Source organism: Mastigoproctus giganteus, chromosome 2 (assembly GCF_048544385.1).
Source record: "Mastigoproctus giganteus isolate SK-2022 chromosome 2, ASM4854438v1, whole genome shotgun sequence".
NCBI classification, from domain to species: Eukaryota; Metazoa; Arthropoda; class Arachnida; order Uropygi; family Thelyphonidae; genus Mastigoproctus; species Mastigoproctus giganteus.
In genome coordinates this window covers 207,078,721-207,092,340 of record NC_143576.1, presented here as the reverse complement: position 1 = coordinate 207,092,340, position 13,620 = coordinate 207,078,721, and the positions used below count along the sequence as shown (strand labels likewise).

The 13,620-nt window shown below is 37.9% G+C and overlaps 1 protein-coding gene across 1 annotated transcript in view; it reads left to right on the top strand.

The window, feature by feature from the left end:
• The window catches only part of LOC150090009 (katanin p80 WD40 repeat-containing subunit B1-like), a 331,620-nt gene that overhangs the window by 154,912 nt on the left and 163,088 nt on the right, over positions 1-13,620 (top strand). Inside the window, exon 3 of the mRNA XM_090368931.1 lies at positions 2,149-2,266. Within this exon, the coding sequence (XP_090225057.1) occupies positions 2,149-2,266 (118 nt within the window). The remainder of the gene's footprint in view (positions 1-2,148; positions 2,267-13,620) is intronic.

The window sequence follows — 13,620 nt, the reverse complement described above, 5'->3', positions numbered from 1 at the left end:
GAGTGTAATGAGATTTGTCACTCCACAGAACCGATTTCCATGAACCTTAACTATTCCTTTAGAAACATGGTGTGCAGGTGTATTAAGAAATGGAAATTGGTGCAATAATGAGCATTTCAACCTGCGTGGAGTGTAATCTGTCTTTAATTTCTTAAAGAATTACAGATTATTCTCAGACATTTTGTGGTACTTCTGTATCACTTCTTCAGAGACAATAAAGACAGTAGAACTGGTAAATTATGGTGACTTTATTTATATAGAATTAATTTGATTGCATATTTCTTACTTGTCAATATTTAGTCCTTAGTTCTTACATGCATAATAAAACACGAATTACTCAACAAATAGCTGTTAGTAAATATCTGGTAAAGATTAATTTTAGCAATTTAAATAATTTTTAAATTTTTAGTTAACAAGAATAAAATTTGAATCGAATTCAATTAAAATTAAGTAAATAGATAGCAACACTTTTCCCATAATGCTGCCCTTTTGACTACAGTCAGCCTCACATACTAAGACAGTGATTTACAATTAATTATATGTACTGTACTCACTTATTTTGAGGGTGGTTTTTACTTAGCAGGCCACATTGAGAGACAGGCTGCAAGACACTGCTTCTGCCTATTTCCTCCATTGCAGATGATTTCCATTGACTGAGACATATCAAGACCATGGAGCTTAAGCTTAGAAAATTATGGATATTTTCAGGGATGGACTGGCATTAATTGGTTTTGGAGATTTTCAGCAATTTTGCCCCCTCCTTTTTTGAAGTAGTAACGCACTACAAATGCTATTGGCCTCATCCTCAATTTCTGTCTGGCCACTCCACTCCTTGATGTTGTCAAAGAATGATTTGGTCTGTGTTTTCAGATCATGTGTCAGGGCCGACCGGGCTAGCCGAGTGGGTAAAGTACCTGCCCGGCAACCCAAAGGTCGCGGGTTCGATTCCCGCCTCGGGCTTGGATCAAAGTACTGCAAAAACCTTGGGAGGTGCAATATGGCCACAGAAGCCGATGCGCCAACAACTACCAAATCAAAAAAAAAAAAAAAAAAAAATCATGTGTCAGGTGACAGGATAAGCACATTACATTTCAAGGTTGATAATTTGAAAGGACCCAGAGTTTAAATGTATCACATTGCAATACATATTCTCTTGTCTTATTGCATGTTGAACAGCTCTCGTAGAATTCAAATTATTATATATATATATATATAGTAATTATACGCATTTAAAATTCGTATTGAAAATTACCCCATATATATAGTAATTATACGCATTTAAAATTCATATTGAAAATTACCCCATAATTGTAAACAACACAGCACATTTTAGATATTTGATAATCAGATCATCTTAGTAAAAAATGCATCACAAAACATCTAACACATACATTTGATTTCGACCACTCTCGGTTACAATACCACTTAAATAAATGTTATCACCTTCACACGATTACAACCTTCCTCAGCACAACAGGAATCTTATTCCTTTTTAAAAAAGGTTAATTACAGAGATTACAATGTAGTATCAACGTCTAGGCATGATTAGAGGATACTGTAATTGAATATATCAAAGCATTCTATGCAGTATAGTTATGGTCCTCATTATGCCATTTTCTCCTCAGGATGCTCTCAGACCCCTGTTTGCCTTTGTGAGGATCTGAAAGTCTCCTTCTCAGGAGAAGGAGACTGTCAGATGAATTTGGTAAATTGTGTTATTAAGATGCAACAATTAATGCTACTATCATGGAAACTGTCAATGTAAAAGATTAAAATTTTGTTTGTTATTCAAAAATGTTCATTTGCATTCTTCTTTATATGGAGTTCTCTAATGTTATTTAAACCAAAATTTAAACTTTTTTATTATTTTGTGCTGTACTTGTATGTTGTTCCAAGTGCAATAAAAATTAGGAACTGGGAAAGAAGGAGAGGTCAGATCACGAACCTTAGTTCCTCAAATAAGTCAACCAAACAGAAGTTTTTCCTGTCAGAGCAGTAACAGCTTCAGGCTGTTAGTCAAGCAAATGTATTTGTAAAGTATGTACACATGACCTAAATGTTAAACATGTACGTTATTGATTTATCCTTTATGCTTTCTGCAGCAGTTAGACTGCACTTAAAAAATTTATTTGGTATATTTCATTTCAGAGTTTGACAGGTCATTCTACTTCAGTTGAATGTGTCAGATTTAGTCACAGAGAAGATATGGTTTGTGCAGGATCCTGTTCTGGAGCACTGAAATTATGGGATCTTGAGGCTGCAAAAAGTAATTATAGTTTTCATAAATCACCTTTATATATTCTGTCAAATGATTTTAGTAAATTAAATGTAGTAAATATTAAACTTGCACTTGCCAATTTACATACCTTGTGCATCTGGAAAACAACATACTAGATTATAATTTGATTACCTTATTTGTTATTTGAAAAAAATTGTCATGTTGAAATAGATTTTACTCTTATTTTATTTTAGAGAAATTGTAAAGTTAAAATTCGTATAATGTTTCACATCACACGTCAAACAGTGTTGGAATGTAGTAATATGAAATTGCCTGGCCAGTCAGTCATAATATACTAAAAAGAGAATTGGTTCAAGAACAGTTGCAAAATTGATTTTTTAAACCTACAAAATATCCTTACATACAAAATACTGTATTTTCATTTTCGTATCAGAAATAAACCTAATATATAATGTATCATTATTAGTAATTGGCTTTATTTTTGATTTTTTTTTTTAGCATTAGTAAAGTAGATTGATGCAAGGAAGCAAAATTTTTCAGCAGCAGCCAAAAATAAATAAATAAATAACACAATATGAGTAAGTAACACAATATAAAATAGGAAAACAACTTGTGAAAACTTTAGGAGCATGGAGCATGGCTTATGAAGTATTTTGATAGAGAATCCTACAACAATGCATCAGTTGCCTAGATACTGCTAGCATTGCTGGATCGAAGTCCAGGTGATAGGCAAATTGTGTATCATTATATAGTATATGATACATGTTGCCATCCCAAAAGGCTCCACTAGCTGTAATGGTTTATCGTTATCTTAGATACGTATATTATGATATGTGTATCCTCATGTGAAACTAGCCTAAGTCTTTGAAAAAGTCTTAAACTACTTAACTTCTTTTCCCCTAGATCAGAGGTGGGAAACCTTTTGCCCGTGGTTGAAATTTTGACCCGTGTCAAATTTGAAATTACTCACTGACGAAGTCCTCTAAAATACTACATGAAAACACGGCATAAGCTTTAAAGGCAAAACAGTTATTTAATAAGTTGTTTTAAGCATTCAATAAACAAATTTCTGTTAGCCGTAATGCTTGTCTTGTGACATTAATCTTCTAATTCGGAATACGTACAAATTGATGACATAATATTCACACCATTATTACAGCCAATTTGCATTTAGCATTTGTTTCTCTCCCAAAACCACACTTGCGTGCATTGGTTCTATCTTATTAGGTCTTGTTATTGGTGATGGATAGTGAATGTCGATTTAAGTTTTGTCTTGATTGGTTGTCGTTTGTGTCATTACACATTATTGCAAATTAAGTGCAATAATTTTGAATGCTGGCAACATTTATGATTCATTTGCTTAGTTCTATTTAAGTCAATATTGTAAAGTGCATAAAAGTAATCCTTTAGCATTAGCATTAGTAGAGGCATTTGATGCAAGAAAGCAAGCTTATGCAGCATCAGCCAAAAAAAAAAAAAAAAAACCCCTTCCACTTCACCCCTCTGTTCGTTCAAAATACCTGTTCAGCTGAGCCTTAAACTTATTTAGGCTATCAACCTCCACCTCAAGGGATGGCAGTCTGTTCCACCAACTAACCACCCGCTGGCTAAAGGCAAATTTCCGCACGTCTATCCTACATCTGTCTTTCCTCAATTTGAATTTATGCCCTCTCAGGTGATTTTTCTGAGCTAGAGGAAGAATCCCATCAGCATTGAGCATGCTTAAACCATTCAAGGCTTTATACACCTCTATCAGATCACCTCGCTGGTGCCTAGTCTCCAGACACTGTAATTTGCAAAACTTAAGCCTTTCTTCGTAAGAGCACCCCTTTGTTCCATTCACTAATCTTGTTGCCCTTCTCTGTACTCGTTCCAGCAGCTCTACATCCTTCTTGAAATGAGGCCTCCAGACCTGTATACAGTACTCTAGGTGTGGCCTGACCATTGCCTTATACAATGGAATAATCACCTCCTTATCCCTGCTGGAAAAATTCCTGTATATCATTGACAATACCCCATGAGCTACTCTTGCAGCCCGTCTGCACTGCTCAGAGAACTTCATATCTGCCTGCACAATCACCCCCAAGTCCCTTTCATTCTCTACCACTGTCAGTGTAGTACCACAGAGTTGATACGTTGCTCTGGGGTTGCTTTTTCCCATGTGTAGTACTTTACATTTGTCAATGTTAAACTTCATTTGCCACCTCTCAGCCCATCTGCTCAACCTTTCCAGATCCTGTTGCAGCAGCATAGTGTCAGTAGTGTCCTTGACAACCCTGCCAACCTTTGTATCATCTGCAAACTTGGACATTAAGCCCGATATACCATCATCAATATCATTTATAAATACAGAAAACAATAATGGACCCAACACTGAGCCCTGAGGGACTCCACTAATAACATTAGTCCACGATGAGCAGTGTCCATTGATTACCACTCTCTGTCTTCTCCCCCTCAACCACCCCTTTATCCATAGCAGCAATTTGCCTCCAATGTCACACTGCTCCAATTTGTGTAGCAGTCTTCCATGTGCAACAGTATCAAAAGCCTTTCTGAGATCCAAGTATATAATATCAAAGTTATTCCCTGCATCCAGTTCTTTTGTGACTGCATCATAGTATCCAATCAAGTTGGTCAGGCAAGACTTCCCCTTAACAAATCCATGCTGTGTCTGAGCTATAATTGAAGTCTTGTCTAAATGATCCTGCAGTGCTTCTTTAACCAGTGCCTCCATTAATTTTCCTGGAACAGAAGTTAAGCTCACAGGTCTATAATTACTTGTGTCAGCCTTTGATCCTCCTTTGTGAATTGGGGTCACATTTGCACATTTCCAGTCTATGGGTACCTCCCCTGAGTCCAAGGAAGCTCTCATAATTATGGCTAAGGGTTTGCTTACTTCCTTTGCTGCCTCCTTTAATATAACTGGATAGATCCCATCCACCCCGGGTGCCTTTCTTGTGTTTATCTTCAACACTTTCTCCTCCACTTTACTCCCAGTTATTTCAAGATTCTGTAGCTTACTGCTAGAGTTGAATACACCTCTGGCATTCCCCTTGCTGAATAACTCCTCATGTGTGAATGTCGATGCAAAATATTCATTTAGTTTGTTAGCTACCTGAGCAGGATCATCAACAGTTGACCCATCAATATCAAGTGGACCAATCTGATTCATCCCCTTCCTTCTAGAGTTTACATAAGTAAAGAACTCTTTGCTGTTTTTCTTTGCATCCCTTGCCAAGGATTTCTCGTAATCTGCCTTCGCCTGCCTAACCTCCTTTGTAACTTGGTTGCATATCAACTTGTATCTATCATAGGCTTCTGTGTCATGTGTTAATTTGTAAGTATCCCATGCATTTTTCTTCTCTGCCATATGCCTCATTAGTTCATCTGACATCCATTTTGGCCTAAACATTGAACAATATTTCTTAGTTGGTATGTAAAGCCTAGTAGCTTCCAAGATAAGTTCTTTGAATGCTTCCCATTTTGAATTTGCTGTTGGTAACATCATCAGTTGGTCCCACTGTATAGAATTTAAATACTGTCTCAGTCCATCGTAGTCGCCTTTACGGAAGCAATAACCCTTCCCTTTACCCCTAATGGTAGTTACCTCTTTCAGTAAATCCCACTTCAGCACACTGTGATCACTGCCACCTAGTGGTTCATTTATCTGCAGATTCTTAATGCATGAAGAATCACTGCTGATAATCAAATCAAGAGTATTACTCCCTCTAGTTGCCTCCCGAACATGCTGATGTAGAAAACAATCATCCAATAAATCCACAAAAGCCCTGCTAGTGTGTGAGTAACCAGCCCCCAAATTCCAGTCAATATCTGGGAAATTAAAATCTCCCATTATAAGACTCTCTGATTTACTGGCCCACTCTATTTCCCTGTCCAGTTCCTTATTATACTCATCAGAGTCATTAGGCCTATAGCGCACTCCTACTCTCAATTTTGATCTCCCAATGCTTATGTCACACCAAACTGACTCAACACTGCACTGTCCAGCGATGTCGACTGGCTTCACTTCCTTGGTTTTTATGTGTTTCTTAACTAATAGCATAACCCCTCCCCCCTTCCTATCCTGTCTATCCTTTCTGTAGACGTTGTACTCCCCAAATTGCATTTCTGCATCCCTTATATCTGTGTGACACCACGTCTCTGATATCCCAACAATATCTGCCTTGGATGTTTTGAGCAATACCTCAAATTCATCAAATTTATTTACTAAACTCCCAGCATTGGTGTACACGCAAGTATACCTGCACCTGTTTCTATTCTTAGCTACCCTAACACAACCCATGTGTTTACTTGTACCGCAATGGCTCCCAGCAGTCTCTGAAATACCATGCATCTTGTTTTTCAGGCTTCTGCTCATTCTAATAGAAGCAGTGCAAGAATCTCTTTCACCTCTGCCAGTGGCTACTGTCAATCTATTGGTCTTTGTCTCCCCCCAAGCTAGCAGTTTTCCGACCCACCTAACACTGCCTCGATAGCATCAGCAAATATTCTTGCACCCTTTCTATTTAAGTGTATCCCATCCCTGTAGAAGCAATCTCTCCTGTTAACAAGTACATTCCAGGCTGAAAAAAATTCTACCCCTTGAGCCTTGCACAATCTTTCCAGGCCGAATTGATCGACAAGGCTCTCATCATATACTCCCTCCTATCGTGTCTGGGCAGAATTGCAGACACTTTCAAATTCAACCCTAATTCTCGGCTTTTGTTCAACAGTGACCTGTACTTGTTAAGTAATTCTGCCGGTCTCCTACTCTTAATATCGTTAGTGCCAACGTGTACAACTATATCACCTTTTGTGCCCTTAAAAGATGATATTCGCTCTACAACGTCATCAACCTTTGCCCCTGGCAGACATACCCGGGTCCTGTTCCACCTTTCTTTTTTACAAAGCATGTTCCCCGTTTCCCTGACAATAGAGTCACCAACAACTACTAGTTCCTTCGGGACCAGCGTATTCTGCCTTGGGGGTTGTCTTTGTGTCACGCGATGCACAAGTGCAAGCTCTGGCGTTGATGTGGGCAGCTGAGAGCTTGATGGGCCCCTTAATTTAGTTTCTTCGAGGGCATCCACCCTGTCCTTCAAGCTCTCATATAGGCCCACAAGAACGCCGAGTTGTTGCCTGATATCGATACACTCCTTGCATCGCGCACACACAAAGACATCCCCCTTGGCAGTATCATGTCCCGTACCCGATTGCTCTGCAAACATCAAGCAAACAGTGCATTTTATAAGGCTGTGAGTCAGAGGACAACTGCCCCCCTCAGTTCTGCTCTGAGCCACAGCACTTCCATTAGCTTGAGCCTTTTGCTTTGCTGCTCTGGTCTGAGTCATGATTCTATTAATTTATTAATTAATTATGTTATGTTATTAATTATGTTAAATATAATTAATTATATTACGTTTGTAATCTAAGTCGTTATATGTATTTATTTAAACGTACAATTTAACTGCTAACGAAGTTCAACTAAGCTATCTAGTACGGCATACAACTATCGTATCACAATGGCGGGAAAATTACGAACGGTACCGGAGTTGAAACACGTGGAAACCTTTACCGATACTTTTATGCAATTACAAGGCCGAGTAAAGAATAATTACACCAAGTTAATCAGAAAATCACAAAATAATGTTATACTACTAAATTTAAATCAAAAGTTTTAGAAAAACAATAATTTCAAATCAATAAATAAGAAAAATCCACTTAGCGGCTTGGAACACGACCGTCTCTAGTAGCCTCGTCAGCAGACGGGGCCTTTTTCTGCAATGACTAGTAATAATAAGAGTTGCAGTCAAAAGTTATTTGTTTGATGAAAAATTAACGAATAATTATTTTTTCATGGAAGTAAATGGAAAATGTGTGTGTGTGAGTCATTTGTAAAGAATTGTTTGCAGTTTATAAAATGTACAATCTTGAATGCCACTATTTTCCCAAACATAATGAATACGAAAAATTGAAAAAGACTGCGTTTAGACAAGCTAACATTTTTAAAAGAATCTTTAAGCAAACAGCAATCTATTTCCAAAAAGACATATTATTCATGAAAATACATCTGTAACGCAAGCAAGTTATGAAGTGTGTGAGCTAATTGCAGAGAAACTGAAACCACACATTGAAGGAACAAACACATAGAGTTTGTTAAAGAGTGTATAGTTGTTGTTGAATGAATTTTAACCCCAAAAGAAGACAGATTGTTTGAGAATATTAGTTTATCACAGAGGACAGTTTCTGACCATATAAAAGACATGACTAATGATATCCAAGTATCTTTGAAACAAGCAGCATCAGAATGTGTTTTATTCTCTAGCTGTAGATAAAACAACAGATATAGCAAACACAGTACATTTAGCTATATTTGTATGTGGGATAACGGCAAACTTTACAATATGAGAAGATTTATTTGCTTTAAAATCGATGCGCAGGACTACCACAGGTGAAGATCTCTTTTCTGAAGTCAAATCAGCAATAAGTGATTTCAATTTACCCTATGAAAAACTGAGTGGTGTAGTTACGGATGGCGCACCATCTATGATAGGATCTCAAAATGGACTTGTTGCTTTAATTAAGAAAGAATTGGAGGGCCATCAACTGGAATCTAATGCGTTAATAGTGTGTCACTGTCATATTCACCAACAAAATTAATGTGCACATTCTGTAAGAATGACCAATGTGATGAAAGTGATAAAAAATAAGGGATTGAACAAGAGAGAATTTTAAAGAAATGTTTAAGGACCTTGAAGCGGAATATGGTGATTTATTGTACCATTGTGAGGTTCGCTAGCTAAGTAAAGGGCGCATGCTCAAGTTCTTCTATGAGCTGAAAGATGAGGTAAAACTCTTCATGGATATTAATGGCTCCCCCATAGAGGGCCTCTCTTCTTGTCAATATCAGGAACTTTGAATCAATGCTGCAATTGTTCGTAACTCAACTGAAAGAACACTGCATGGTACATTTTTCAACACTGAAAGAGTTGAAGCCAGAATCAATAGTGGAGTATGCTGCAGAGTGTTCCAAAATTTTGAATCACTTTCAAAAGAAGTTTCAAGATTTATGAGATCATGAACTCAAACTAAGGATATGTTAGACTCCTTTTTGATGTGGTGCCAGATGAAGCTCCTGATGCCTTGCAACTAGAATTAATTCATTTACAATTGGATAATACTTTGAAATCCAAATTTAATAGCGTATCTATTTTGGAATCTTATAAATGCTATGTAGATACTGAAAAATATACAATTTTGAGGAATCTTGCATTGAAAATTGCATTGCTGTTTTCTACCACTTGCCAATGTGAGCAGTTTTTCCTCAACATTAAATTTAGCCAAGAACCCTTTGCGTGCTGAATTTACGGATGATAATCTTGCAAACTAACTAAGGATTGCTGCATCATTAGTGCCATCTAAGATCTCTGAGCTTTCCAAAGAAAAGCTCAGGGTAGTAAATAAATTTGAATTTGAAGTGCTGGTTAAGACATCCAAGGCAGACATTGTTGGGATATCAGAGACATGGTGCCACTCAGATATAAGGGATGCAGAATCGGAATTTGGGGAGTACAATGTGTATAGAAAGGGAGGAGGGGTTATGCTGTTAGGTAAGAAACACATAAAATCTAAGGAAGTGCATCCAGTTGACATCGATGGACAGTGCAATGTTGAGTCAGTTTGGTGTGACATAAGCACTGAGAAAGCAAAAATAAGGGTAGAAGTTTGTTATAGGCCTAATGACTCTTGAGTACAATGAACAATTATACAGAGAAACAGTGGGCCAGTAAATCAGAGTGTCTTATAATGGGGGATTTTGACTTCCCAGATATAGACTGGAACTTCACTACCAGATATATGTGGTGTTACACTCAGGTAGTCGAGAATGAAAGAGACTTGTGGGTAATTGTGCAGTCAGATATGAAGTTTTCTGAGTAGTGCAGACAGGCTGCCAGAGTAGGTCATGAGGTCTTGTCAATGATATACAAGAATTTTGCGAGAAGGGATAAGGAGGTGATTATCCCCTTGTATAAGGCAAGGGTCAGGCCACACCTTGAGTACTGTACATGGGTCTACAGTCGTTTTTTTTTAATAATATTTTTAAAAATTTTCTTATTACCTAAGAAGATCTTTTTTACAATTGGTAGAAGCTACTGATGGAATAGGCAGTCTTTCAATTCGAGATTACGGAATTATAACATTCTTGATGCTATAAAAAATATTGAATTCTCATGGGGTGAAGCTAAGAACTCAACAACGAATGCAGTTTGGAAAAAGCTGTGGCCCCAAAACTGCACTAAAGAAGCCATGGTCGAAATGCTGGAGGAAGTTAAGATTGTAAGAATTGGCAAAATGGTTAGCGGAGAGGGATTTGAAGAACTGGAACCAGCAGATATCACAGAAGTCCTTGAATCTCATAGAGAACAGTTATCAGTGGATGATATTTTTTCGCAATGTGAAGAAAATGACGATAAAAATGAAGAAGATGCACACACAAATTTGATTGCAAAAAGCCTAGCTGAGTTTTTAAGACTTGCAAATCAGCTTAGCCAAGAAAGCTGTGGATATGGATACTAATTTGGAGAGGAGTTTAAACTTTTTCAGAGCTTTATCATTAGCTTTAGTTTCTTATGAAGAAATTTATAGAGAAAAACAGCATGCTTCTAAGCAAACAATTTTAACTAACCTTTTTTCAAAAGGTGCCAGATACTGTTACAAGTTTATCCCAGGAAAACAGCAACGAAGAATTAAAAATCTAGTGGTAAGTATTAGCAAGGTTAATTTTATGGACGTGTTTCTAATTTTTTTTCTTTTTTTTCCTACCGAATGAAGACTATATTTTTCAATAAAATTTTTTTTTGCACTTTTTTTTTTTTTTTTTTTTTTTTGTGTACTGCTACAGAACCCTCATGTCATATAAACTATATTTCACACTGTGTGGATTTGGACTGCGCAGTGTTTTCCTGGAACGTAATCCCCAGGTAAATCGGGGGATGACTGTTCATTTTTTTTTTTTTTTTTATGAGAACCCCAAACAAGAGAGGTATTGGAACCTATAGTACTTAGTACCGTGCTTGGGTTGGAGGTTGAAAAGACGAAAGAAGATATTTGTTGACATTGGACTTGAACTTCTGTAGATTGTAATTTTCAGGAAATACGTATGAAGGAAGGTTGTTCCAGAAAACGGCAGTTGAATGAATAAATGAGGAAGATGAAAAGTTGCTTCTGTGGGTTTGAAGCTGGACAGTAAATGGATGTTGGCTGGTGGCGGCACGTGTTCGGACTGTTTTGAAAGAGAGAGCGGGAATTATAGAAGCCAATTCAGAAGAACAGTGCCCATGGAAGTATCTGTAGAAGAGGCATGCAGCAGAAACAGTACGTCTATGAGAAAGCGAGTGGAGAGACTCTGTTAGAGATGAATCATTAATTAACCTAAACTGCCCTCTTCTGAATGGAATCAAGAAGCCTGAGAGAGGTTTTGGGGGCACCACCCCAAATGTGGGAACAATATTCCATGGCAGGGCGGATTTGCGATTTATACAGAGTGAGCAGCTGTTTGGAAGAAAAGTAACGCCGAGAGCGAAAGAGAAACCCAAGTTTCTTAGATGCAGAGGAAGCAATATTTGTAATGTGCTTGTGCCAAGAGAGATTAGAAGTCAGGGTAATCCCCAAAAGAGATATATCATTTTGCCTAGAAATCGGAGTGTCACTAAAGATAAGCATAGGAGCAGAAGAATCCTTTTTGCGAGATATAAGACAAGACTGAGTTTTAGAAGGGTTGAAATCAACTAAGTTGTCTTTGCCCCACTGGAGAATTACCTGAAGATCGGCATTTAAGGAATTGGCAGCAGCTTTTCGAGAACTTGAAGCTGATTGAGCAGGACAAGGTTTCTCAAAATGGAAAGTTGAATGCAATGTGCTATCATCGGCAAAACTATGGATAGGATTTCCAGTCAATGGAAGAAGGTCATTGATATACAAAAGGAAAAGAGTGGGGGAAAGAACAGAACCTTGGGGGACACCGGCATTAGTGGAGAAGTTAGAAGACAGAGAGCCATCTACCATCACCCTCAGTGAGCGATCAGAGAGAAAACTAGATAACCAATTACTAAAAACAGTTGGCAAACCATAAGATTGAAGCTTGTTTAAAAGACCTTTATGCCAAACACGATCAAAAGCCTTTGAGATGTCAAGAGCAACTACTTGTGTTTCACCGAACCTTTCCATTGAATTAGTCCATAAATGGGTAACATAAGCCAGAATATCACCAGTGGATCGACACTGACGGAATCAATACTGGCGATCGTTGATCAGACGGAAGGTTTCTAGGTAGTTTAAGAGTTGCCGGTTAATTGATTTCTCCATTACTTTAGAAAGAGTAGAAGTAATTGCAATGGGACGATAATTGGATGGGAGGGATTTGTCACCCTTTTTAGGAACTGGCTGGATATGAGCAAATTTCCAAGCAGAAGGAAAAACACCTTTGGAATAAGAAAGTGAAAAAAGGCGGCAAAGAATAGGAGTAAGTTCAGGAGCACAGGTTTTGAGAACAAGTGGAGAAATACCATCAGGACCTGGAGCTTTCTTAGCATCAAGATTCATCAAAATCCTTCTGATATCCTTTTGACGGAAGACCACAGAAGGCATTGAATGGAGCGTGTTAGGAATGGTGGGAGGTGTTTTACCAAGATCATTAATACATGAGCTGGAAGAAAAATGGGATGCTAGCAGGTCAGCTTTATCCTTGGCTGAAGTGACAACAGAACCATCTGGTTTGGGCAGAGGTGGGAGCAGAGATGGGCAAAATTTGCGGCCAATAGCTTTGGCAAGAGACCAGAATGCTCGGCTACCATTAGGGCAAGAAGCAAGTTTTCTACTCTTAGCCTGTTCAAACTCTAGTTTGGACTGATTAATAACTGCTTTACAATTGTTGCGAGCTTTCGTGTAGGCAGAAAATGAAACTGAAGAATTAGAAACAAGCCAATTATGATATGCAACATTCTTCTCTTGGACAGCCTTAGCACATTTGTTGGAGAACCAAGGTTTAGATAAAGGACGAGATTTTAAAGTGGATTGTGGGATAAAGGATTCCATTCCTGCAAGAATAATTTCACTGACACGATCTGAGCAAATGTTGACATCGGAAGTTTTGAAACAGTAATCAGACCAAGGAAAAGAAGAAAAGAAGTCTCGTAGGTCATCCCATTTTGCATTCTTGTAATGCCAAACAATACGAGGTTGGGAATAGCCATGAGATAAAGGTTCCATTGGAGAAGAGACAATCACCAAGTTGTGATCTGAAGTGCCTAAAGGACCTCTCACTTCGACCTTGTACTTAGAAGGGTTGTTTGTGAGAAAAAGATCAAGCGTATTGGCTGTAT